Source organism: Globicephala melas, chromosome 8 (genome assembly GCF_963455315.2).
Source record: "Globicephala melas chromosome 8, mGloMel1.2, whole genome shotgun sequence".
Taxonomy (NCBI): Eukaryota; Metazoa; Chordata; class Mammalia; order Artiodactyla; family Delphinidae; genus Globicephala; species Globicephala melas.
In genome coordinates this window covers 12,663,200-12,689,210 of record NC_083321.1, presented here as the reverse complement: position 1 = coordinate 12,689,210, position 26,011 = coordinate 12,663,200, and the positions used below count along the sequence as shown (strand labels likewise).

Here is a 26,011-nt window from a genome sequence, read left to right as displayed (position 1 = left end):
AGACTATGAGTTGCTTCACCTTTTCTACCTCACCAGCTTTTGCCAAAATAGTAACGAGAGCTCAAAATCAAGGCAACTGGGAGCGGAGCATGTGTAACCACATCTCAGATGGGTCCTCTCTGCTAAAACTGGCTCATTTTATTTTTCTAGCTGTAGGAATGTAAACACATTGCAGTCCCTCCTTCCTATTACAGTTTTTTTCTGTAAAAACCTCCCCTGATTTCACTGACTTAACACATCCCATTTCTACTAATTATACTTGGTACATGTTCCTCCTCCAATAAAATAGATTTCTTTTCTGATCATTACTATCTATTAGCTTACTTCTCTTTAACATGATATATCTTTTCTGCCTTAAAGGTTACTATTACCATCTGTTTCACATCCTCCCCAGCACTTGTTATTGTCTGTATTGCTGTTATAGCTGTTTTAGTGGGTTTGAAGTTGATTCATCCTTTCCATAAATACCCTTTACTAAACGGAGGAAATTCTCTCCTATTTCTAGTTTTCAGAATGTTCTTATCATGAAAGGCCTGATTTTGTCAAATGCTTTTTCTGCATTGATTGAGATGACTGTGTTTTTTTTCCCTTTGTTGTATTCATGTGGTGTGTCACATCAATCTTCTTATGTTGAACCACCCTTGGATTCCTGGAACAAATCTCCCTTGGTCATGGTATATAATCCTTTCCATATGCTGTTGAATTTGGTTTGCTGGTATTTGGTTGAGGATTTTTGCATTTATGTTCATGAGGAACACCAATCTATAGTTTTCTTGTGATGTCTTTGTCTGGCTTTGAATACTGGCTTCATAAGAAGAGCTGGGAAGTGTTTCCTCCTCCTCCTCTGTTTTCAAAGTTTTGAAGCATTAGTGCTATTTCATCTTTAAATGTTTGGTACAATTCAAACAAATCCTGTTAAGCCATCTGGCCCAGGGATTTCTTTGCAGGAAGATTTTAAATTACTAATTCAATTTCTTTGTCATAATCTGAATTTCTTCCTGAATCAGTTTTGATATGTTTTTCTAGCAATTTCTCCTGTTCATCTATGTTGTTTAATTTGCTGACATAAAGTCATTAATAGCATTACCTTGTAATTGTTTTGATTTCTGTAGAGTTGATGCTTGTGTCCCCTTGCATTCCTGATTTCCATAATTTGTGTCTCCTCTCCTTTTTTCTTGGTTGACCTGGCTAAAGTTCTGTCAATTTTGTTAATGTTTCCAAAGGACCAACTTTTGGTTTGATTTTCTGTATTACTTTTCTATTTCACTGATTTCTGTTTTTGTTTTATTTTGTTTTGTTTTTGCGGTACACGGGCCTCTCACTGCTGTGGCCTCTCCCGTTGCGGAGCACGGGCTCCAGACGCGCAGGCTCAGCGGCCATGGCCCACGGGCCCAGCCACTCCGCGGCATGTGGGATCCTCCCGGACCGGGGCACGAACCCGTGTCCCCTGCATCGGCAGGCGGACTCTCAACCACTGCACCACCAGGGAAGCCCTGATTTCTGTTTTTATCTTTATTATTTTCTTCCTTCTGCTCACTTTGGATGTAGTTTGCTCTTATTTTTCTAATTTATTAAGATGGAAGCTTATGTAATTGATTTGAGATCTTTCTTCCTTTTAAATACAGGCATTTAAAGCCAAAAATTTACCTTGCAGTGGTTTGGCTGCATCTCATAAATTTTGATATGTTGTTTTATTTTCATTCAGTTCAAAATATTTTTGAACTCTTATGATTTCTTTAACCCATGGGTTACTTAGAAATGTGTTGTTCAATTTGCAAACATTTGTAGATTTCCCAGATTTCATTCTGTGGTTGATTTCTAATTTAATTTTGCTGTGATCAGACAATATATTTTGTACGACTTCAATCCTTTTAAATGTATTAAGACTCGCTTTACAACCTAGTATATGGTATATCCTGGGGAATTTACCATGTGCCCTTGAAAAGAATGTGTATTTTGTTGTTGGGTACAGTGTCCTGAACATTTTTATAAAAGACAGAAATTCTACCGCTAGGATGCCTGCAAATTAATGCAGGAAACCACAGAGTAAATGACAGTCATATGCACATACTACAAAATACTCACTATGGTTCAGGAGGTGGAGAAAAGAAGAGCAAATTACCCAAAGATCCAACATTTGATTTTCAGGAAGGGGAATAACAAGGAAGAAGCTATAAAAAGGACTCAGAACTATTAAGAAAACATAATAACATTTTAAAAAAACGATTGAAAATTTAAAACTGATTGGTCATGAATTTCAGGGCTCCCACTCAGGTTGGTCTGGAAAAGACAGTTTCTTCATCACTAAAATATGACTTTTTGAAAATCACTTTTATTAGAGAAAATATATTTATTGTAATTTGGTCATGATTAATCACTCACTGTTCAGTGTGATGACAATACCTGAATCTAACTGATAGACAACTGTGCCTTTTTCTTCTCCTACAATTTTTGGTGCCTTTTCATTTCCTGTAGGTTGATAGAAATATTCTGGTTGAGGTGGAACCCATTCTGAAAGAAGACATTAAAAAGTACAAAATAAGAAATAGTACAAAAAAAAAAAGAAATAATACAAAAGGCACTTTATGAGACTGACATGAAATCATAATAATGATTATTCAAATGGCTAGTAGGGTGGAATCAAACCAAATTCCCACCCTAAGTTTCCAGTGTGTTTGTTAATTAATTATGTCTTGCTTCTTTCTATAAAGACTATGGAGAAATTTTTAACAAAAAGCATATACAACAGAAGTATCAACTTTATTTTTTTAGATTTTTTTTGATGTGGACCATTTTAAAAGTCTTTATTGAATTTGTTACAATATTGCTTCTGTTTTATGTTTTTTTTTGCCACTAGGCATGTGGGATATTAGCTCTCCGACCAGGGATCGAATCCACACCCCCAGCATTGGAAGGTGAAGTCTTAACCACTGGACCGCCAGAGAAGCCCCAGAAGTATAAACTTTAAATAGAAGACCTAAAAATAAGGCAGAAAGGTCAATATAGTCGTTTCATCAACTCTTCAAAATTTGTCCCTGAGCTCCCGGTCAGGAAAATATGCTCAGCTACATATTTTTTATTAATATAGAGGAATAAGTGTATCAGTTTCTTCAGAAGAAACAAGGTTTTTTCATTAACACTCAATTCTGAAAGATTTCTCATATGACACTTGGGTGACTTCTCAATATCATTTTAAGTACAGTAGCCAGTGATGAAAGCCAAGGGCATATATAAAGACACAACTTAAATTCAACAGTACATCAAAAGAATCACACACCATGATCAGTGGGATTTACTCCAGGGATGCAAGGATGGTTCAACATTTGCAAATCAGTCAATGTGATATATCACATTAACAAAAGGAAGGATAAAAATCATATGATTATTTCCATACATGAAGAAAAAGCATCTGACAAAATTCAACATCCATTTATGACAAAAACTCTCAACAAAATGGGTATAGAGGGACTACCTCAACATAATAAAAGCCACATATGTCAAGCCCACAGCTAACACCATACTCAACGGTGAAAAGCTGAAAGCTTTTCCTCTAAGATCAGGAACACGACAAGGATGCCTACTCCCACCACTTTATTCAACATAGTACTGGAAGTCCTAGCCAGAGCAATTAGGCAAGAGAAAGAAATAAAAGGTATTCAAATTGGAAAGGAAGAACTAAAACTGCCACTGACATATATTATATACAGAAAACCCTAAAGACTCTATCAAAAAACTGTTGGACCTAATAACAAATTCAGTAAAGTTGCAAAATACAAAATCAATACACAAAAATCGGTGCATTTCTATACACTAATAATGAACTCTCAGAGAGAAATTAAGAAAACATTCCCATTTACCATTGCATCAAAAAGAGTAAAATACCTAGGAATAAATTTAAATAAGAACTATAAGACATTAATGAATGATATTGAAGAAGACACAAATAAATGGAAAGATACTCTGTGCTCAAGGTTGGAAGAACCAATATTATTAAAATGTCCATACTACCTAAAGCAATTTACAGATTCAATGCAGTCCCTATCAAAATTCCAGTGGCATTTTTCACAAAAGTAAAGCAAACAATCCCAAATTTTATATGGAACCATTAAAGATCCCCAATAGCCAAAGCAACCTTGACAAAGAAGAACAAAGTTAGAGTCACCATGCTCCCTGATTTCAAACTCTATTACAAAGCTATAGTTATTAAAGCAATATGATATCTGCATAAAAAGATACATAGATCAAGGGAACAGAACAGAGAGCCCAGGGAATTCCCTGGTGGTCCAGTGGTTAGGATTCTGTGCTTCCACTGCAGGGGGAACTGGTTTGATCTCTGGTCAGGGAACTAAGATCCCGCATGCCATGTGGCACGGCAAAAATAAAATAAAATAAAATAAAGAATAGAGAACCCAGAAATAAACCCATGCATCTGTGGTCAATTAATTTATGACAAAGAAGGCAAGAACATACAATGGGGAAAGGACAGTCTCGCCAATAAATGGTGTTGGGAAAACTGGACAGCCATATGCAAAAGAATAAAACTGGGCCACTATCTTATACCACACACAAAAATTAATTCAAAATGAATTAATGACTTGAATGTAAGACCTGAAACCATAATACTTCTAGAAGAAAACACAGGCAGTAAGCTCCTTGACACAGGTCTTGGTGATGAGTTTTTGAATCTGACTACAAAAGCAAAAGCAACAAAAGTGTAAAAAAGTGGAACTAAATCAAACTAAAAAGCTTCTGCACAGCAAAATAAACCATCAGCAAAATGAAAAGGCAACCCTTTATTCTTTTAATTTGGCCATACCACATGGCATGCAGGATCCTAGTTCCCCAACTAGGCATCGAACCCAGGCCCTGGCAGTGAAAGTGCAGAGTCCTAACCACTGCACCACCAGGAAATTCCCAAAAGGCAACTTTCTGAATGAGAGAAAATATTTGCAAATCATATATCTGATAAGGGGCTAACATCCAAAATATATAAAGAACTCATACAACTTAACAGCAAAAAAACAATCCAATTGAAAAATGGGGGCTTCCCTGGTGGCGCAGTGGTTAAGAATCTGCCTGCCAATGCAGGGGACACAGGTACGAGCCCTGGTCCAGGAAGAGCCCACATGCTGTGGAGCAACTAAGCCTGTGTGTCACAACTACTGAGCCTGCACTCCAGAGCCTATAAGCCACAACTACTGAGCCCGCGTGCCTAAGAGCCTGTGCTCCGCAACAAGAGAAGTCACTGCAATGAGAAGCCCGCACACCACAACAAAGAATAGCCCCCCGCTCACCACAACTAGAGAAAGCCCACACACAGCAATGAAGCCCCAATGCAGCGAAACAAACAAACAAAAAACCCAAAAAACCCCACTTCTACAGGGTAGGAACAGATGACCTTAAGACTTCTCAGCTATTGTGCCAACTCAAAATGTGCCCCCCAACAATTTCCAAACACCCTAAGGGCAGTTCTGTCCCCAGTTAAGACTCTGAGCCAATCCTTGTATCTTCAGCTTCATCTCTTTTCTTTCATGTTGAAGGCTTCATGGTTACCCAAACATGTCTTGTTCTTTTTCTGTTTCCTCTAACTGGAATACTTTGCTTTGATCCTTTCAATTGGATCACTTCTAACTCATCCTTCAGATTTCAGCTTCTGTGTCAACTTCTCTTGGAAACCCTCACTGAACTTCCAGGTTGGGGTTAAGTGTTCCCAGAGGGACCAAGTGCTATGCAATTGCCTGGTTCTATCTTTAACTTCCTCACTAGTCTGTGAGCTCTGAGTGTCTCCATTTGCTCATCACTATATCTCTAACACCAAGCACTATACTTAGCATATGGTAGATGCTTAATGAATATACAATGAATGAATATTATAAGAGGAAAGTGAGAAAATAAGAAACACCCAGTTGTTTATCAGCAGTCTTAAGCAGAGACATGAGTGTTCCAGCAATCATAAAAGTCCCCACTTCTGAAAATCCTTCATAAAATGAAGGCTAAAGATTGTACTTGCATCAAAAACTCAAAGATCAACTCAATCAATAAACTCAATCAACTCAATCAACTCAAAATATGATTTAAAAATAGTAGGGCTGGGCTTCCCTGGTGGCGCAGTGGTTGGGAGTCCGCCTGCCGATGCAGGGGACGCGGGTTCGTGCCCCGGTCTGGGAAGATCCCACATGCCGCGGAGTGGCTGGGCCCGTGAGCCATGGCCGCTGAGCCTGTGCGTCCGGAGCCTGTGCTCCACAACGGGAGAGGCCACAACAGTGAGAGGCCCGCGTACCGCAAAAAAAAAAAAAAAAAAAAGTAAACGTTTCTGAGAATCTGAAAAAGATTTTTTATATATATATATATATATATATATATATATATATATATATATATATATATATATAACTGAATCACTGGGCTATACATTTGAAACATGACCTTATAAGTCAATTAAACTTCAATAAAATTTTTTAAAAATTTTTTCTTCTTAGGACCTGCGCAGAAGGGGAGAGGCAGCACATCGAAAGGAGGGCCTCTGGAGTGTGGAGTTCCAGAGTTTCGAGGGAAAATAAATATTCAGCTCAGAGAGGTCTAGCACTTTCCCCAGTGACTCATGATCAGCAAGTGGCAGATGGAACCAGGTTTCCTGACTTTCACTGTAGTGGGTCACTGTGTCTGAGAGTGATTAGAATAAATTAAGCAAGTGAACAAAGAAAATTACCTACTGGGTCAATGAAAACCAACTTCTTTCCTCAAAGGAGTGGTTTATGTTTTGAAAAGTACCTTAGGGGGGAGACCTTCAAGATGGCAGAGGAGTAAGACGTGGAGATCACCCTCCTCCCCACAAATACATAAGAAATATATCTACATGTGGAACAGCTCCTAGAGAACTCCTACTGAAGGCTGGCAGAAGACCTCAGACTTCCCAAAAGCCGTGTGACTGAGAGGGTCTTGGTGCTCTGGCCGGGTGTCAGGCCTGTGCCCCTGAGGTGGGAGAGCCAACTTCAGGACATTGGTCCACCAGAGACCTCCCAGCTCCATGTAATATGAAACGGCGAAAACTCTCCCAGAGATCTCCATCTCAATGCTAAGATCCAGCTCCACTCAATAACCAGCAAGCTACAGCGCTGGACACCCTATGCCAAACAACTAGCAAGACAGGAACACAACCCCACCCATTACCAAAGAGGCTGCCTAAAATCATAATAAGGTCACAGACACCTCAAAACACACCACCGGACGCAGTCCTGCCCACTAGAAAGACAAGACCCAGCCTCATCCATCAGAACACAGGCACCAGTCCCCTCTACCAGGAAGCCTACACAACCCACTGAACCAACCTTAGCCACTGGGGACAGACACCAAAAACAACGGGAACTACGAACCTGCAGCCTGCGAAAAGGAGACCCCAAACACAGTAAGTTAAGCAAAATGAGAAGGCAGAAAAACACACAGCAGATGAAGAAGCAAGGTAAAAACCCACCAGACCAAACAAATGAAGAGGAAATAGGCAGTCTACCTGAAAAAGAATTCAGAGTAATGATAGTAAAGATGATCCAAAATCTTGGAAATACCATGGAGAAAATACAAGAAATGTTTAACAAGGACCTAGAAGAACTAAAGAGCAAACACACAAGGATGAACAACACAATAAATGAAATTAAAATTCTCTAGAAGGAATCAATAGCAAAATAACTGAGGCAGAAGAACGGATAAGTGACCTGGAAGATAAAATAGTGGAAATAACTACCGTAGAGCAGAATAAAGAAAAAAGAATGAAAAGAATTGAGGACACTCTTAGAGACCTCTGGGACAACATTAAATGCACCAACATTTGAATGATAGGGGTCCCAGAAGAAGAAGAGAAAAAGAAAGGAACTGAGAAAATATTTGAAGAGTTATAGTTGAAAACTTCCCTAATATGGGAAAGGAAATAGTCAATCAAGTCCAGGAAGCATAGAGAGTCCCATACAGGATAAATCCAAGGAGAAAAACGCCAAGACACATTTTTTTTTTTTTTTTTTTTTTGCGGTACGAGGGCCTCTCACTGCTGTGGCCTCTCCCGCTGCAGAGCACAGGCTCCGGACGCGCAGGCCCAGCGGCCATGGCTCACAGGCCCAGCCGTTCCACGGCACATGGGATCCTCCCAGACCGGGGCACGAACCCGCGTCCCTTGCATCGGCAGGCGGACTCTCAACCACTGCGCCACCAGGGAAGCCCCAAGACACATATTAATCAAACTATCAAAAATTAAATACAAAGAAAAAATATTAAAAGCAGCAAGGGAAAAACAACAAATAACATACAAGGGAATCCCCATAAGGTTAACAGCTGATCTTTCAGCAGAAACTCTGCAAGCCAGAAGGGAGTGGCAGGACATATTTAAACTGATGAAAGGGAAAAACCAACAACCAAGATTACTCTACCCAGCAAGGATCTCATTCATATTTGACAGAGAAATTAAAACCGTTACAGTCAAGCAAAAGCTAAGAGAATTCAGCACCACCAAACCAGCTTTACAACAAATGCTAAAGGAACTTCTCTAGGCAGGAAACACAAGACAAGGAAAAGACCTACAATAGCAAACCCAAAACAATTAAGAAAATAGTAATAGGAACATACATATTGATAATTACCTTAAATGTAAATGGATTAAATGCTCCCACCAAAAACACAGACTGGCTGAATGGATACAAAAACAAGACCCGTATATATGCTGTCTACAAGAGACCCACTTCAGACCTAGGGACACATACAGACTGAAAGCGAGGGGATGGAAAAAGATATTCCATGCAAAAGGAAATCAAAAGAAAGCTGGAGTAAGTAGCAATTCTCATATCAGACAAAATAGACTTTAAAATAAAGACTATTCCAAGAGACAAAGAAAGACACTACATAACGATCAAAGGATCAATCCAAGAATAAGATACAACAATTGTAAATATTTATGCACCCAACATAGGAGCACCTCAATACATAAAGCAAATGCTAACAGCATAAAAGGGGAAATCGACAGTAACACAATAATAGTAGGGCACTTTAACACCCCACTTTCACCAATGGACAGATCATCCAAAATGAAAATAAATAAGGAAACACAAGCTTTAAATGATACATTAAACAAGATGGACTTAACTGACATTTATAGGACATTCCATCCAAAAATAACAGAATACACTTTCTTCTCAAGTGGTCACGGAACACTCTCCAAGCTACATCACATCTTGGGTCACAAATCAAGCCTACGTAAATTTAAGAAAACTGAAATCGTGGGCTTCCCTTGTGGCACAGTGGTTGAGAGGCCACCTGCTGATGCAGGGGACACGGGCTCGTGCCCCGCTCTGGGAAGATCCCACGTGCCGTGGAGCGGCTGGGCCCGTGAGCCATGGCCGCTGAGCCTGTGCGTCCGGAGCATGTGCTCCGTGATGGGAGAGGCCACAACTGTGAGAGGCCCGCGTACTGCAAAAAAAAAACAACAAAAAAACTGAAATCGTATCAAGTATCTTTTCCAACCACAATGCTATGAGACTCGATATCAATTACAGGAAAAAAATCTGTAAAACATATAAACACATGGAGGCTAAACAATACACTACTTAATAACCAAGAGATCACTGAAGAAATCAAAGAGGAAATAAAAAAATACCTAGAAACAAATGACAATGAAAACACGACCACCCAATATCTATGGGATGCAGCAAAAGCAGTTCTAAGAGGGAAGTTTATAGCAATACAATCCTACCTCAAGAAACAAGAAACATCTCAAATAAACAACCTAACCTTACACCTAAAGAAATTAGAGAAAGAAGAACAAAAAACCCCCAAAGTTAGCAGAAGGAAAGAAATCATAAAGTTCAGATCAGAAATAAATGAAAAAGAAATGAAGGAAACGATAGCAAAGATCAATAAAACTAAAAGCTGGTTCTTTGAGAACATAAACAAAATTGATAAACCATTAGCCAGACTCATCAAGAAAAAACGGGTGAAGGGTCAAATCAATAGAATTAGAAATGAAAAAGGAGAAGTAACAACTGACACAACAGAAATACAAAGGATCATGAGAGATTACTACAAGCAACTATATGCCAATAAAATGGACAACCTGGAAGAAATGGACAAATTCTTAGAAAAGCACAACCTTCTGAGACTGAACCAGGAAGAAATAGAAAATATAAACAGACCAATCACAAGCACTGAAATTGAGACTGTGATTAAAAATCTTCCAACAAACAAAAGCCCAGGACCAGATGGCTTCACAGGCAAATTCTATCAAACGTTTAGAGAAGAGTTAACACCTATCCTTCCTAAACTCTTCCAAAATATAGCAGAGGGAGGAACACTCCCAAACTCATTCTACGAGGCCACCATCACCCTGATAGCACAACCAGACAAAGACGTCATGAAGAAAGAAAACTACAGGCCAATATCACTGATGAACGTAGATGCAAAAATCCTCAATGAAGTACTAGCAAACAGAATCCAACAGCACATTAAAAGGATCATATATGATAATCAAGTGAGGTATATCCCAGGAATGCAAGGATTCTTCAATATACGCAAATCAATCAATGTGATACACCATATTAACAAATTGAAGAAGAAAAACCATATGATCATCTCAATAGATGCAGAAGAAGCTTTTGACAAAATTCAACACACATTTATGATAAAAATCCTCCAGAAAGTAGGCATAAAGGGAACTTATCTCAACATAATAAAGGCCATATATGACATACCCACAGCCAATATCATTCTCAATGGTGAAAAACTGAAATCATTTCCTTTAAGATCAGGAACAAGACAAGGTTGTCCACTCTCACTACTATTATTCAACACAGTTTTGGAAGTTTTAGCCACAGCAATCACAGAAGAAAAAGAAATAAAAGGAATCCAAATTGGAAAAGAAGTAAAGTTGACACTGTTTGCAGATGATATGATATTATACATACAGAATCCTAAAGATGCTACCAGAAAACTACTAGAGCTAATCAATGAATTTGGTAAAGTACTAGGATACAAAATTAACGCACAGAAATCTCTTGCATTCCTGTACACTAATGATGAAAAATCTGAAAGAGAAATTCAGGAAACACTCCCATTTACCACTGCAACGAGAAGAATAAAATACCTAGGAAGAATCCTACCTAAGGAGACAAAAGATCTGTATGAGGAAAATGATAAGGCACTGATGAAAGAACTTAAAGATGATACAAACAGATGGAAAGATATACCATGTTCTTGGAATGGAAGAATCCAAGATTGTGAAAATGACTCTACTACCCAAAACAATCCACAGATTCAATGCACTCCCTATCAAACTACCAATGGCATTTTTCACAGAATTAGAACAAAAAATTTCACAATCTGTATGGAAACACAAAAGACCCCGAAGAGCCAAAGCAATCTTGAGAACGAAAAACGGAGCTGGAGGAATCAGGCTCCCTGGCTTCAGACTATACTACAAAGCTACAGTAATCAAGACAGTATGGTACTGGCACAAAAACAGAAAGATAGATCAATGGAACAGGATAGAAAGCCCAGAGATAAACCCACGCACATATGGTCACCTTATCTTTGATAAAGGAGGCAGGAATGTACAGTGGAGAAAGGACAGCCTCTTCAGTAAGTGGTGCTGGGAAAATTGGACAGGTACATGTAAAAGTATGAGATTAGATCACTCCCTAACACCATACACAAAAATAAGCTCAAAATGGATTGAAGACCTAAATGTAGGGCCAGAAACTATCAAACTCTTAGAGGAAAACACAGGCAGAACACTCTATGACATAAATCACAGCAAGATCCTTTTTACCCACCTCCCAGAGAAATGGAAATAAAAACAAAAATAAACAAATGGGACCTAATGAAACTTCAAAGCTTTTGCACAGCAAAGGAAACCATAAACAAGACCAAAAGACAACCCTCAGAATGGAAGAAAATATTTGCAAATGAAGCAACTGACAAAGGATTAATTTCCAAAATTTACAAGCAGCTCATGCAGCTCAATAACAAAAAAACAAACAACCCCATCCAAAAATGGGCAGAAGACCTAAATAGACATTTCTCCAAAGAAGATATACAGACTGCCAACAAACACATGAAAGAATGCTCAACATCATTAATGATTAGAGAAATGCAAATCAAAACTACAGTGAGATATCATCTCACACCAGTCAGAATGGCCATCATCAAAAAATCTAGAAACAATAAATGCTGGAGAGGGTGTGGAGAAAAGGGAACACTCTTGCACTGCTGGTGCAAGCCACTATGGAGAACAGTATGGAGGAAGGGACAGTATAGTTTCCTTAAAAAACTACAAATAGGGCTTCCCTGGTGGCGCAGTTGTTGAGAGTCCACCTGCCGATGCAGGGGATACGGGTTCGTGCCCTGGTCCAGGAAGATCCCACATGCCGCGGAGCAGCTGGGCCCGTGAGCCATGGCCGCTGGGCCTGCGCGTCCAGAGCCTGTGCTCCGCAACAGGAGAGGCCACAACAGTGAGAGGCCCGCATAGTGCAAAAACAAACAAACAAACAAAAAAAAAACTACAAATAGAACTACCATATGACCCAGCAATCCCACTACTGGGCATATACCCTGATAAAACCATAATTCAAAAAGAGTCATGTACCAAAATGTTCATTGCAGCTCTATTTACAATAGCCCGGAGATGGAAACAACCTAAGTGCCCATCGTCGGATGAATGGATGTGGCACATATATACAATGGAATATTACTCAGCCATAAAAAGAAACGAAATTGAGCTATTTGTAATGAGGTGGATAGACCTAGAGTCTGTCATACAGAGTGAAGTAAGTCAGAAAGAGAAAGACAAATACCGTATGCTAACACATATATATGGAATTTAAGAAAAAAAAAAGGTCATGAAGAACCTAGGGGTAAGACAGGAATAAAGACACAGACCTACTAGAGAACGGACTTGAGGATATGGGGAGGGGGAAGGGTGAGTTGTGACAAAGAGAGAGGCAAGGACATATATACATTACCAAACGTAAGGTAGATAGGTAGTGGGAAGCAGCCGCATAGCACAGGGAGATCAGCTCGGTGCTTTGTGACCGCCTGGAGGGGTGGGATAGGGAGGGTGGGAGGGAGGGAGATGCAAGAGGGAAGAGATATGGGAACATATGTATATGTATAACTGATTCACTTTGTTATAAAGTAGAAACTAACGCACCATTGTAAAGCAATTATACCCCAATAAAGATGTTAAAAAAAAAAAAGACAGTATGGTACTGGCACAAAAACAGAAATAGTGATCAGTGGAACAGGATAGAAAGCCCAGAGCTAAAGCCATGCACATATGGTCACCTTATCTTTGACAAAGGAGGCGAGAGCATACAATGGAGAAAAGACAGCCTCTCAATAAGCGGTGCTGGGAAAACTGGACAGCTACATGTAAAAGAATGAAATTAGAACACTTCCTAACATCATATCAAAAATAAACTCAAAATGGATTAAAGACCTAAATGTAAGGCCAGACACTATAAAGCTCTTGCAGGAAAACATAGGCAGAACAGTCTGTGACATAAATCAGAGCAAGATCCTTTTTGACCCACCTCCTACAGAAATGGAAATAAAAACAAAAATAAACAAATGGGACCTAATGAAACTTAAAAGCTTTTGCACAGAAAGGAAACCATAAGATGAAAAGACAACCCTCAGAATGTGAGAAAATATTTGCAAATGAAGCAACTGACAAAGGATTAATCTCCAAAATTTATAAGCAGCTTATGCAGCTCAGTATCAAGAACACAAATAACCCTATCCAGAAATGGGCAGAAGACCTAAACAGACATTTTTCCAAAGAAGATATACAGATTGCCAACAAACACATGAAAGGATGCTCAACATCACTAATCATTAAAGAAATGCAAATCAAAACTACAGTGAGGTATCACCTCACACCAGTCAGAATGGCCATCATCAAAAAGTCTATAAACAATATAGAGAGGGTGTGGAGAACAGGGAACCCTCCTACATTGTTGCTGGGAATGTCAGTTGGTGCAGCCACTATGGAGAACAGTATGGAGGCTCCTTATAAATTAACAATAGAACTACCATATGACCCAGCAATCTCACTCCTGGGCATATATCTGGAGAAAACCTTAATTTGAAATGATACATGCACCTCAATGTTCACTGCAGCACTATTTACAATAGCCAGGACATGGAAGCAACCTAAAGTCCATCAACAGAGGAATGGATAAAGAAGATGTGGTATATATATACAATGGAATATTACTCAGCCATAAAAAAGAATATTACTCAGCCATAAAAATAATGCCATTTGCAGCAACATGGATGGACCACCATATTGAATGAAGTCAGACACAGAAAGACAAATATCATATGATACCGCTTATATGTGGAATAAAAAAAAAAGGGGTACAAATGAACTTATTTACAAAACAGAAGTAGAGTCACGGATGTAGAAAACAAACTTATGGTTACCAGAGGATAAGTGGGGGAAGGGACAAATTGGGAGATTTGGACTGACATATACACACATAATACACACATATTATACATAAAATAGGTAACTAATAAGGACCTGCTGTATAGCACGGGGAACTCTACTCAATACTCGGTAATGGCCTATATGGGAAAAGAATCTAAAAATAAAAGAGTGGATATATGTATATGTATAACTGATTCACTTTGCTGTACACCTGAAACTAACACAACATTGTAAATCAACCATATTCCAATAAAAATTTTTTAAAAATTTGGTTGATAGAGTTAGTTGGAAACTCTTCTGTCGCTATGAGGGTAAATCTTAAAAGTTCTCATCACAAGAAAAAAACGTAACCATGTGAGTTGATGGATGTTAACCAGACTTACTGTGAAAGTCATTTTGCAATATATATTGTACACCTTAAACTAATACGATGTTTTATGTCAATTATATCTCAATAAAACCGTGGGGAAAAAACCAGTAAGAACTACATTCTGGTATTATATACATGGTGTTCATCAATTTTACCAAAGCTGGTAAAAATACAACTTTTATAAAACTCAACCAAACATACTGAAATGGGAATAATCTAGAAAACAGATTTAAGTATTGATATATTTTGGCCTCTAGAAAGGTATCCTCCCATTCCAATAAACTCAGAAGCATTCTAGTTTATACATTAGTGTAACTTTTGACTTTGGTGAGTGTATACCAGTTTCCCAGAGCTTAAACATGTTAAGGGTGAGCTAACAGATGGTGAATCTGTCCCGTCTTGTACTGTGGTATGTAGAACTTAAAACTGTAATATAGTCTGTCAGAACGGCAAGACCATGACACGTAAGTCACATTACCAATATGATGAATGTTCTCCTTGATGACTTCACATTCTATTGGCCATCTTGGAGCCTGCAGTGGCCCACTGCTGGAGAAAAAAGCAAAGAGATCTCGGGGTTCTCGAAGACGTGAGTTTACTTCACCAAGGTCATCATGAAGAAGCTGTCTGCTCTTAAGAAGTGGTGAACTCAGCATAAGGGAATCTGCCAAAGGGAAAGGGAATGAGTGAACAGTTTCCTCTTCTTCCTTGGGAACTTTACTGCTCAACTGTAACAAATATGTAAGTTTAAGCACTGTATTAATATATTAGCACAGATACGCAATCCTATGACATGTTTCTCCTTCAAAGAGATTTAGTACGGGATGACAGCATCAAAACTATAAAACGTTAAGTTAAAGTTCTGCCTTAGTCTGTTAAACATTTAAATGTAAAGCTTTAGAGTAAGTTAGAAGATACTTTTTTCTTTTTTTTCAATCAATGTTAATGGGTCAAAGACATTTCAACAGTGGGTTACAAATAAAAGTTACTTAACGTGTGTTATTATTTTTGTCTAGAGAGAGGCAAAAAAGAAAACTTTCAATTCAACCACTAGTGTTTTAGAAAAAAAGGACATAAAACTTTATTAACTACAGTGAAACAATCTACAAATTACATTTCAAGTTCATAATATAACCATTCAAAGGACAGAGGGACTTACAAAACAGGGAGGTGGATAGGGGCAGAGGAGTGAGCAGGGGCAGAAGAGAGAGAAGAGTTCTTGGGAAATAAAGAATGGGAAAAAAGGGAGGAAAACAAGGGCGTTCAAGGACAAAGGGGGAAAAAAAGGAAATGAGAGGAAGAATGAAAAGAAAGGGAAAGAGGAAGGAAAGGCTGAAGGCCCCTAGGGTGGTAACTCCCAGCTCTGGTGGGGAGAGCAGGACGGAGAGACATTTCCTTACAGGAGTTTCCGTTTTCTGGTCTGGAAGGACATGAAATACCTCTGCTCACAGCTTCTATCTGTCTGTGCACAGTTGAAGATAGACTGGTAGGCCCTAGAAAGGGGAAGGAAGAGGTATGGTTGGTCCGATGGATCTTTCTTTTTCCTGCCCGTGTCCCCTATACCTTTCCATCCCCCGCCCCCACTTTGGGCCCCTGCATTTCTGTGTCTAAAATATTTCCCCCACTGTTTAATGCAGGGGGAAAAGGCAACAAACATTTGAAAAGATGGTAAAGCTGCTCAATCTCACTCATAGAGAAATGTAAATCAAAATGACAAGGAGATAACGGTTTTTTACCTAACAGACAGTAAAAACATTTATGTGTTTTCACACTCACCCTGGCAAAGGTGTAAGTAAACACGTACTCTCATAACTTGCTGACAAAAAGGCAAATTGGTGCAAACTTTCTGGAAAGCAATTTGGCAATGTCTAGTAAGATCTAAAACACCCAAACCCTTGATTCGGCAATCCCATTGCTAGAAATTACTTTATAGATTTTCTTAACAAAAGCTCGTCAAGATACATATACGAAGATGCTCACTGCAGTAACGTTCAAATAATAAAAATGTGCAAACAACCAAAGCATCCAACAAAAGGGAAGTTAAAATAATTATGACATGTTAATGAGATGGAATACTGTAGGTGCTCTAAAAAGAATGAGGTAGATGCTTCTTGTGCTCATATGAAAAGGCTCTATTTTTAAACAAAAAAAAATCAAAGATTATGTATAGGATCCCTATGAGCAATTAAGAAGAAAAGATATATAGACACTTGAGGATATATCTTCTTTTTCCTGAAAAGAATGATTACAATAGTGGCTATATTAAGGGTGAGGCAGGGAGAGCTCTTAATTTCCTTTTGTGTTTTTCTCCTACCATTTGAATTTTCTAACCTTATACATATATTTCCTTTTCTTTCTTTTTTGGTTTCTTTCCTCCGTTCGTTTGTTCCTTCCTTTCCTTCTCTTCTTTTTTTTTTTTTTTGAAACAAGCACATTATAACTCATTCCCTTTTTACCTCCTTTGTACTTTTCTGGTTTAAAAAAACAATAACAACATAATAAATGCTTTGCTACAAAGATAAAGAAAAATATCTTCCTCACTCCAATGATCAAAACGGGGGGAAAAAGTGTCAGGTTATCAGTTATACTCTAACTAAAATTCATCTACATTGTTGTGTCACCTCTAGCAGCTGTCTTTGCATTTTACATTTTTTTATTATATTAAGACTGGCAATTGTTTCTTATCAATGTTATTTCAAGTGTCAGCAAATGGGGCAGGAGGAAGCTGAAGGGGGGTGGTCAGCTGGCTCCTGAGCCATTCCATCTTAACAGTCTCCTTTGCTCAATCCTTGCCTTTCTATTCCCTGCAAGGAGCTCTGGGACACAGAATGGAAAAGCCTTCTGGGCACTGGGATGAGCAAAAATATAAGATACATATTTGAAAATGAAAATGGAATTGCTACATCAAAGGTTAAGTACCATTTTACATTTTCCACCTATTGCCAAACTGCCTTTCTAAAAAATCTTATCTATTCACATTCCTAACAGCAGTGTGGGAGACTGTTCTCCCACCTCCTGACCGAAAAAAAATTTTGCCCAAATTTCATAATTTAAAAATGGTACCTTGACATATTGATTTGTATCTTTAATTAGAGGTGAAATTGAGCAACTTTTCATAAAGCTTGTTGACTGTGTTTTCTTTTCTATGAACTCCTTGCTTATGTCCTTTGTCCATTATTCTATTTGGTCATCTTTTACATATTGATATGTAAGAGTTGTTATGTTAAGGAAATTAACCCTTTGACATATTTGTCACAAAATTTTTTTCCAATTATTTTCCTTTACTAATGGTATTTTTTCTATACAGAAATTAAAATTTTTGCTGTAAAAATTATCAGTGTTATATTTTATGGCTTTTGGGTCTTATGTCATTCATAGATTTTTAACTAGAAAAGGGACACAATCAGATTTGCACATAAAAAAGAACACTGCTGTGTGGAAAATGGATTGGAAGGGGGCATCATGGAACAAGAGAAGCCAAGAGACCAATTATGAGGCTGTTTCAATAGTGAGATGATGGTAGCTGGGGGAGGGCTGGGGTGGGGGAAGGATGTGCAGTAAAGAGAAGTGAACTGATGTTTGGTTGGATAGGTACTGAGGGAGAAATTCAACTGCATTCCTACCCTTGGATTCCAGAAGAAACTTGTGGAATCCCTGTAAAAAATTATTTTTGCTTAAGCTGGCTGGAATTGGTTTCCACCACTCTTATGCAAAGAGCCTTAACAAATATATCCACCAAAACTGCATGAAAAAAAATCAATGTGTTACTCTTGACCAAGGCGTTCTAACAAATTTTCTAATAATTTGGAGGAAGATCATCCAGAATGCACAGTATTTTAATTTAAACCTACAAAATCCAAAGCAGATCTAGGGAGAATATTTTTTTGTTTTGTTATTTTTCTTTTCATTAAAAAATTTCTTTCTTTGTTTTTTAAGAGAGAACATTTTTTAAAAATTTTATTTATTTATTTTGGCTGTGTTGGGTCTTTGCTGCTGCACATGGGCTTTCTTTAGTTGTGGCGAGTGGGGGCTACTCTTCATTGCAGTGCACGGGCTTCTCACTGCGGTGGCTTCTCTTGTTGCAGGGCATGGGCTCTAGGCGTGCGGGCTCAGTAGTTCTGGCTCGCGGGCTCTAGAGTGCGGGCTTCAGTAGTTGTGGCGCACGGGCTCAGTTGCTCCGCGGCATGTGGGATCTTCCCGGACCAGGCCTCGAACCTGTGTCCCATGCATTGGCAGGCGGATTCTTAACCACTGCGCCACCAGGGAAGCCCCAAGAGAGAACATTTTTCAGTGATGTCAGAAACGGTGGCCAAGGCTGCTCCCTTGGCTTCTCCCACGTTAGGCCATGTTCTCCTGAACACCAGGAGCTGTTGCTCAAGGACGTGAGGGTTCTGGGGGTCATACAACACTGATTATTACTCACACAGACGCTTCTCCTTTTGCAAGGGGTCTGGTATCAAATCCTCTGTTTCCCCAAAAGAGCCACTCAACAGGTATCGAGGATTATTCTTGCCAACATGCTGGTGCGTAGCAGTTTGGTAAACTGCCCCTCTCAGCTAAGAACAGGCAGTTTACTGAAACGTGCTGGAAGGCTAGTTCATCACCTCCAACATGTAGGTCAACACCCAAACCACTACTACTAGCAAACCTCCTTCTAGTCACCACCTGCCACCACAGGCGTTTACAATGAATACAACCCATTTTCCAAAGAGCTTTCACATTCCAATTTATGTGAATTAAACATCATTTTCTCCATTTCATGCTGAGGAGAAGACTTGAGAAGCAGTATGGTAAAGTGGAAAATTGGGAGGCAGCTATACGACCAAGTGAAGGCAAGTACTCAGAGTGAAAGTGCAGCACTCAGAGTGGGAGCTGCTTTGTCCGGAGGGCTCTGCTGAATCTGGTGAGCTGGAAATTCAGTTTTCAACAAATTACAAAATGAAATAGTTAATAAGAAAGTCTAACAAGGTTGACAGAAATAAAATCAATATAAAAACCTACATTTTAGGGGCTTCCCTGGTGGCGCAGTGGTTGAGAGTCCGCCTGCTGATGCAGGGGACGTGGGTTTGTGCCCCGGTCCGGGAGGATCCCACATGCCGCGGAGCGGCTGGGCCTGTGAGCCATGGCCGCTGAGCCTGCGCGTCCGGAGCCTGCGCTCCTCAACGGGAGAGGCCACAACAGTGAGAGGCCCACGTACCACAAAAAAACAAACAAACGAAAAAAGCCCTACATTTTATTTCTAAATACCAGGAGCAAAGTTAGAATATCAAAATTTAAAAAGATATCACTTATAATAGCATACAAATATGCAGTTCTACGAAAAAAATTATAAATCTTATTGGGAGACATTAAGGAGGACCTAAGTAAATTAGAGAATTAGACTATATTAATAGATGGGAGAACCTGGTATTGGAAAATTCTCATTTCTTGTCAAATCTGATGCATAGATTCAATGTAATCCCATATATTTTTTAAGCATCACAAGCCAATTCTAAAATTATATAAAAAGGTAAGAAGAGCCAAGACACTTTTGAAGAACGACAATATGGGAGGACATGTCTTTCCAGAGATCAAGACTGTTTTAATGCCATGTGGTGTCATTAAGAAAGGGTGGTATTGGTGCAAGGACAGACAAACAAACCCTTGTATAAATGGACACGCAACAGGGGTAACACAGCATATCAGTAGGGAAAGGAAGTTCTTTCACTAATGGTGGTGCTGGAAAACTTCATCAGTTTATCCAAGCACAACTCTCTCAGTTGATCAAACAATTTACTTCATGAACCCAGGAAAGGTGATGCTAGGTAAGAATGAGATATTACCTTTAAAGTAGCCATAGTACTGGAGGTGATGGTACATGAAGTCTTCATAGGCCTCAGGAAGAGTCTGTGAAACGACAGGCCATCTCAATCAAGAAAGTGCTTTCGTAATTGTAGAGAATTATTATAACAGCCTGTTATAAGAATAATACTGACTCTTAACAAAAATACACAAGCATTGTTGCAGAGGACACTATACCTGGGAACTTCTGTAAACAAACGATGTGAAAGACATTTGTGCAAATTATTCTATCTTTGGGATCAAGATCTCCAGCCAGAAAAAGATGCCACCAGAATATACCTTCGGATCTAGTATTGGATTTCTGTGGAGTGCCTGGAGAGGAGTGTGTACCGACCTGCTGCTTTAGCTCTGTTTCCAAAGCTGGGAACATGTTACTTCTGCATGGTATGCTGAAGACCTGTCAGTGACACCGGCATCCAGCAACAATCCCTGACCAATTTCCAAAAGGGCAGTTGATTACATAGAAGAAGCTAAAAAACCAGATTAGAACAACTGAAAAACTGTAGAAATTCACCCACGTCCCCTCCCTCCGCTTCGCAGCTCCCACGCTACTTTAGGAAACCCTGCGGTACCGCTCCGTCTTCCCTGCCAACCCAACCTCTCCTCAGATAAACAGGGACCCGCCACGAGGCCCGATGCGCACCTGAAGAATCTGGGAGAGCGCCTTGTCTTCCAGCCTCCTCCTCCGGTGGCGCCAGGACCCCTGCTGGCCCCATGCTTCTTTCCCCACCAGTGAGGGAGATGCCCCCCACCAGGTCGCCTCAGGAAAGTGAAAGAAAAGGGGATGAGGGGTCCGGCGCAGTCGTCTCGGGGTGGGTGGAAAAGAAAGGTCAAGAGCCCGGAGAGTGGGCTCTGAAAACGGAATTCAGGGATTCAGGGCTTCCTGGGCAGGGAGAAAGTGGCGAAGGGCAGTTTCCCGGAGAGTCGCGGGACGGGGCGTAGAGATGTCCTACGACTGCAGAGGGAAGGTTGCTACCGCCTCCGCGCCCCGGCCCGTCCGGGGCAGCAGGGGTGCGTACGGAGCCTGTGGCGACAGAGGAGCGTGAGCGAGGCGAGGGACACGGTCCGCAGGTAGAGAACCAGTCGCGCACCGACCACAAGACACTCCCGTCACGCTCACGCGACACTGCTTTCCTCTAGGGCCCCAGTTGCCTAGCAACCACGAGGCGGAAGCGGGAGGGCGAGGCGGCTGGGCGCTTCCGGAGAGCGAGGCTCCGCCTCCGAGGAAGGGGTGGGGAACAGGAGAAAAGTCGAAGACTGGCGTTCAGGTACCAAGGATTCACATTCCTCCTTTCCTACAGTATTGCAGCCTGGCTTCTGGGGATTAGAAATTGCATTGATGGGGACTTCCCTGGTGGTCCAGTGTTTGAGACTCCGTGCTTACACTGCAGGGGATACGGATTCGATCGCTGGTTGGGGAACTAAGATCCCGCATGCCCCGTGGCCGGGCCCCAAACAAAAAAGCAGCTGTTCCTCAGCTTTAGGAAACTGTTGAGTATTGCTCGAACGGAGCCGCTTCCCCTCTTTCACCTTCTCTCCATCCCATAGCTAGAACTGATAAATTACCTCCTACATTGAAAACATACAAGTTAGTAAATTAAAACCACACATTTTGACTATCAAATTGTCAGATTCTAAAAAACGCTCCTTTCTGGCAGGAGAGGGACAAAGGCACTTCGTCCCTGTACCAATTCCCAGAAGTCTGGAAAACTGTTTGGCACTTAAAGCAAAAGCTTTAATGGCTAGTTGACAGCCTCTATTTCCAGAAATATGCTCTACGCAAATTACAAGAAAAACAATTTTATTTTTAAAAATTTTATGGTACATTTTTAAGAATTTGATTTTTTAAAATTTATTTTTCTTTCCTGCATTGGGTCTTCGCTGCAGCGAGCGGGGGCCACTCCCCGTTGCAGTTGCGTGGGCTTCCCATTGCAGTGGCCTCCACCCTGGGAGCATGGGCTCCAGGCACGAGGGCTCAGTAGTTGTGGCTCGCAGGCTCTAAGAGCACAGGCTCAGCAGCTGTGGTGCACGGGCTTAGCTGCTCTGCAGCATGTGGGATCCTCCCAGACCAGGGATCAAACCCGTGTCCCCTGCATTGGGCAGGTGGATTCTTAACCAATGCACCACCAGTGAAGCCCAGAAAAACAATTTATATACAAAATGGTCACCGAAATACATAACGGTAAAAAACCAACACAAGCATACATGACACTGATTAGACAATTATATGCATATAAATATACTAGAATAAAATTCTAACTATTGTTGTCTTTGGTTAACTTTACATGACTCTAAGTATACATAACTTTTGTAATTAGTGGAAAAAATATAAAGCACCTTTATTTTTTTCACAATATTAACCACATTACATCATTTCCAGGATTTAAGTAGGCCAAACACTAGCTAATATTACAGACTACAAGCTCCAAAATTTAAGTCACACCTTCTGGTACTAGAGGCCTGTTTTTCTAACCCCGTCCTCGCACCCCGCAACGGGCTCAAGATCCTGATGCTTTTTTTCCCTGGAGCTGTTCTTCAATGTTTGCACATACCTTACACTATAGTTGATTAGAAAAAACAATTGACTTAAAGTAAGTCTTGGTTACATAATCGTGGAGTTAACAGGCAAAACAGGAGCAAAAGAACAATCAATCAGAAGTATAAAAAAAGCTTTATTAGTGCATATATACAAATTTACAAGGTCAGAAACTGGAGAAATACAAACAGCTTTAAAACACAATTTGCTTTTTCTTCAGTTTAAAGTGACTTTTACCTGATTGTGATACAATAGAAAGTACAGAACAGTAAACTGGCTTTTTAAATACTGGAATTTTATGGAGAATACATTCACACATAAATGGAAGGTGAACTTTGGACCAAGGTAAGACAATGGAGACACATCAGTACATACAGTGGCTTTTGTTACATTTACTGCCACATACGTGAGGAGGAAATTCTCAAAATCAAAGACGCAAACACCTGCTGCTGCTGCCACCTATACTGTAATTTAAATATGCCACCTAGTATGTGAAATGACTGAGCTATCTTTATCAGTTCTAGAATTTGTGAGAAAGAATACTCTGAAGAGTGTGGCCATCTGTTAGAACAAGGTGAACGACTTGATGTATCTCAGCACTTCAGGGGTGGCAGACTAGAGGAAGAGGTCAGAAAGAGATTCCTATAATCCCAGTTAAGCAAGGCAAAATATAGAGCTGCTTTCTTAATTGCACTTGTTCTGAAGAAGTTAATGAGAGAGAGCGTGCCACACTAGGAACTACAAGAGCCTCTATGAGGCAGGAAAATCCTTCACTTTTCTTCAGTGAGTCCTCTACAGAGGTGTCATACGCATGAACCACATGTTCCAGACTGATGAGGTTAATGTACCTAACATGCTGAGTTTGCCAGTGTGAGAATAAAGGCAGCCAGGTCAGAGCATTCAGTCACCTCACCTTTCAGCAAAACAGAAAAATTACATTTCACAAACGTGGCAATTTTGTACGTGTATACTCTTGCCCAGGAAATTCATCATATGCTCTCCCTCATGACATTTATAGTTTATTGACAACAGTAAGACTGGTTAAGACTCGGAAATGATTAAAAAAACAAACAAAAAAACAGTAATAAAAATTTAAAAAACTATGTGTTTGGAGCCATTTTTCTTCTCTTCAGTCTTGCTCGCCAATCTTCAGGAAGGGCTTCAAAATTAGCATTTCTCTCTGCCATGCCACTGTGAAAACAACGTACAGATTAAATTAGTTCACTGGAAAGAAAAAGAACGAAAAAGTGTTTATTTCCTAGCAAATAAAAGCTAACTGAAACCGAAAATGTGACATAGTTTATCTATGTTCATGAAAATGTTTCAAGTTTCTCAGCTAAGTACCAGCGTTATTCTTCATCAAATTTCTTAATTGATAGGTCAATCAAACACATACAAAGCACTCTTCTCTATAGTTTTATTTATATGTAAGTGCATATTTGTTTTTGTATCTCCCCAGCAACCACTGAAGCCATACAGAAGGAAAATAACACATTCTTGTAAAAGTATTTCTTGGTCCCTAGGAGTTATGATTCTTTATCTTAGATATATTTAACACATAGGAAGATATATTTAACTCTTAACATACCATCAGGGACCGTTGGACCTAACGTTTTTGACTCTCTTGATCAGTTCTAATTAGGATTGATCTCTCATGGCTTATTCAATCATTTATAAAACCGATTAAGACTCAGATTCTAGGGAATGCCCTGGTGGTACAGTAGTTAGGACTACATGCTTTCACTGACGAGGGCCTGGCTTCAATCCCACAAGCTTCGCAGCACGGCAAAAACAAACAAAAACTCAGGTTGTAACTTACAATTACCAGAATGGGTGCCTTAGACCCTTTTATAAATACAAAATGAGCTAAGATTAATTACAGAATCTTTGTGACTTCCGATCATCTTGAAATAGTTTATTTCATCACTGTAGGAATTAATCATTAGTCAATTCCCAGCAATATTAAAAAAAGATTAAAATAGTAAGAAAGCTGAAGAATAATTGAATCATCTACAACGATGATACAAAAGTTAAATAAATTACCACTAATACCACCCCTCAGCTTTCTTATTGTGTTGCCCAAAACAGTGCATCTCCTTTCCAGGAAGTAAACAAGAAGTCTGGAGACAACATCTTCATAGTCTGCCCTACCGCTCCCCAATATTATACAATCAGATAAATGCCAAGAGACAGAGGCACTGTAGATTCTAACTGTGATGGTAAAATTGACTGGATAAGTAAAATCTCAGACTATGAGTGATAAGAGGACCATAATCTAGATGAATCTTCTCAAATTCAAGACTGATGAGTGAACATACTGAAGGAAAACAACACATTCTTGTAAAAGTAAGGAAATGTAAGGTCAAAAAGGAAATACAGTAGTCTCATTGAAAAGAACAACCTGGGACTTCCCTGGTGGTCCAGTGGTAAAGAATCCGCCTTACAATGCAGGGGATACGGGTTCGATCCCTGGTCAGGGAACTAAGATCCCACATGCTGTGTGGCAACTAAGCCCGAGCACCACAACTACTGAGCTCGTACACCTCAACTAGAGCCCGTACGCCGCAAACTACAGAGCCCACGTGCTCTGGAACCCACGTACCACAACTAGAGAAGAGAAAACGAGTATGCCCCAACTAGAGAGAAGCCCTCGCGCCACAATGAAAGATCCCACATGCCTCAACAAAGATCCTGTGTGCTGCAACTAAGACCCAACACAGCCAAAAATAAATAAATAAATAAATAATAAATAAATCTGAACAACCTCCTTCACCCAATATTTTGTAACAAGAACTGGGAC

The 26,011-nt window shown here is 39.8% G+C and overlaps 2 protein-coding genes across 6 annotated transcripts in view; both read right to left on the bottom strand.

Moving 5' to 3' along the window:
- AGBL2 (AGBL carboxypeptidase 2) overlaps positions 1 to 21,817 on the bottom strand; it is a 43,760-nt gene extending 21,943 nt beyond the window's left edge. For 2 of the 5 annotated variants that reach the window (XM_030864408.3, XM_030864413.3), the window contains exons 1-6: positions 21,319 to 21,817; positions 21,010 to 21,145; positions 20,657 to 20,720; positions 16,235 to 16,327; positions 15,313 to 15,498; positions 2,404 to 2,511 (exon numbers count right to left, since the gene is read on the bottom strand). In XM_030864408.3, coding sequence (XP_030720268.2) covers positions 2,404 to 2,511; positions 15,313 to 15,498; positions 16,235 to 16,327; positions 20,657 to 20,720; positions 21,010 to 21,045 — 487 coding nt within the window. In that variant the 5' untranslated portion in view covers positions 21,046 to 21,145; positions 21,319 to 21,817. The remainder of the gene's footprint in view (positions 1 to 2,403; positions 2,512 to 15,312; positions 15,499 to 16,234; positions 16,328 to 20,656; positions 20,721 to 21,009; positions 21,146 to 21,318) is intronic. The other 3 variants (XM_060303193.2, XM_030864409.3, XM_060303194.2) reach the window with 3 other exon arrangements.
- A 1,510-nt stretch (positions 21,818 to 23,327) lies between these two features.
- FNBP4 (formin binding protein 4) overlaps positions 23,328 to 26,011 on the bottom strand; it is a 38,237-nt gene continuing 35,553 nt past the window's right edge. Inside the window, exon 17 of the mRNA XM_030864407.3 lies at positions 23,328 to 24,402. Within this exon, the coding sequence (XP_030720267.1) occupies positions 24,312 to 24,402 (91 nt within the window). The 3' untranslated portion in view covers positions 23,328 to 24,311. The remainder of the gene's footprint in view (positions 24,403 to 26,011) is intronic.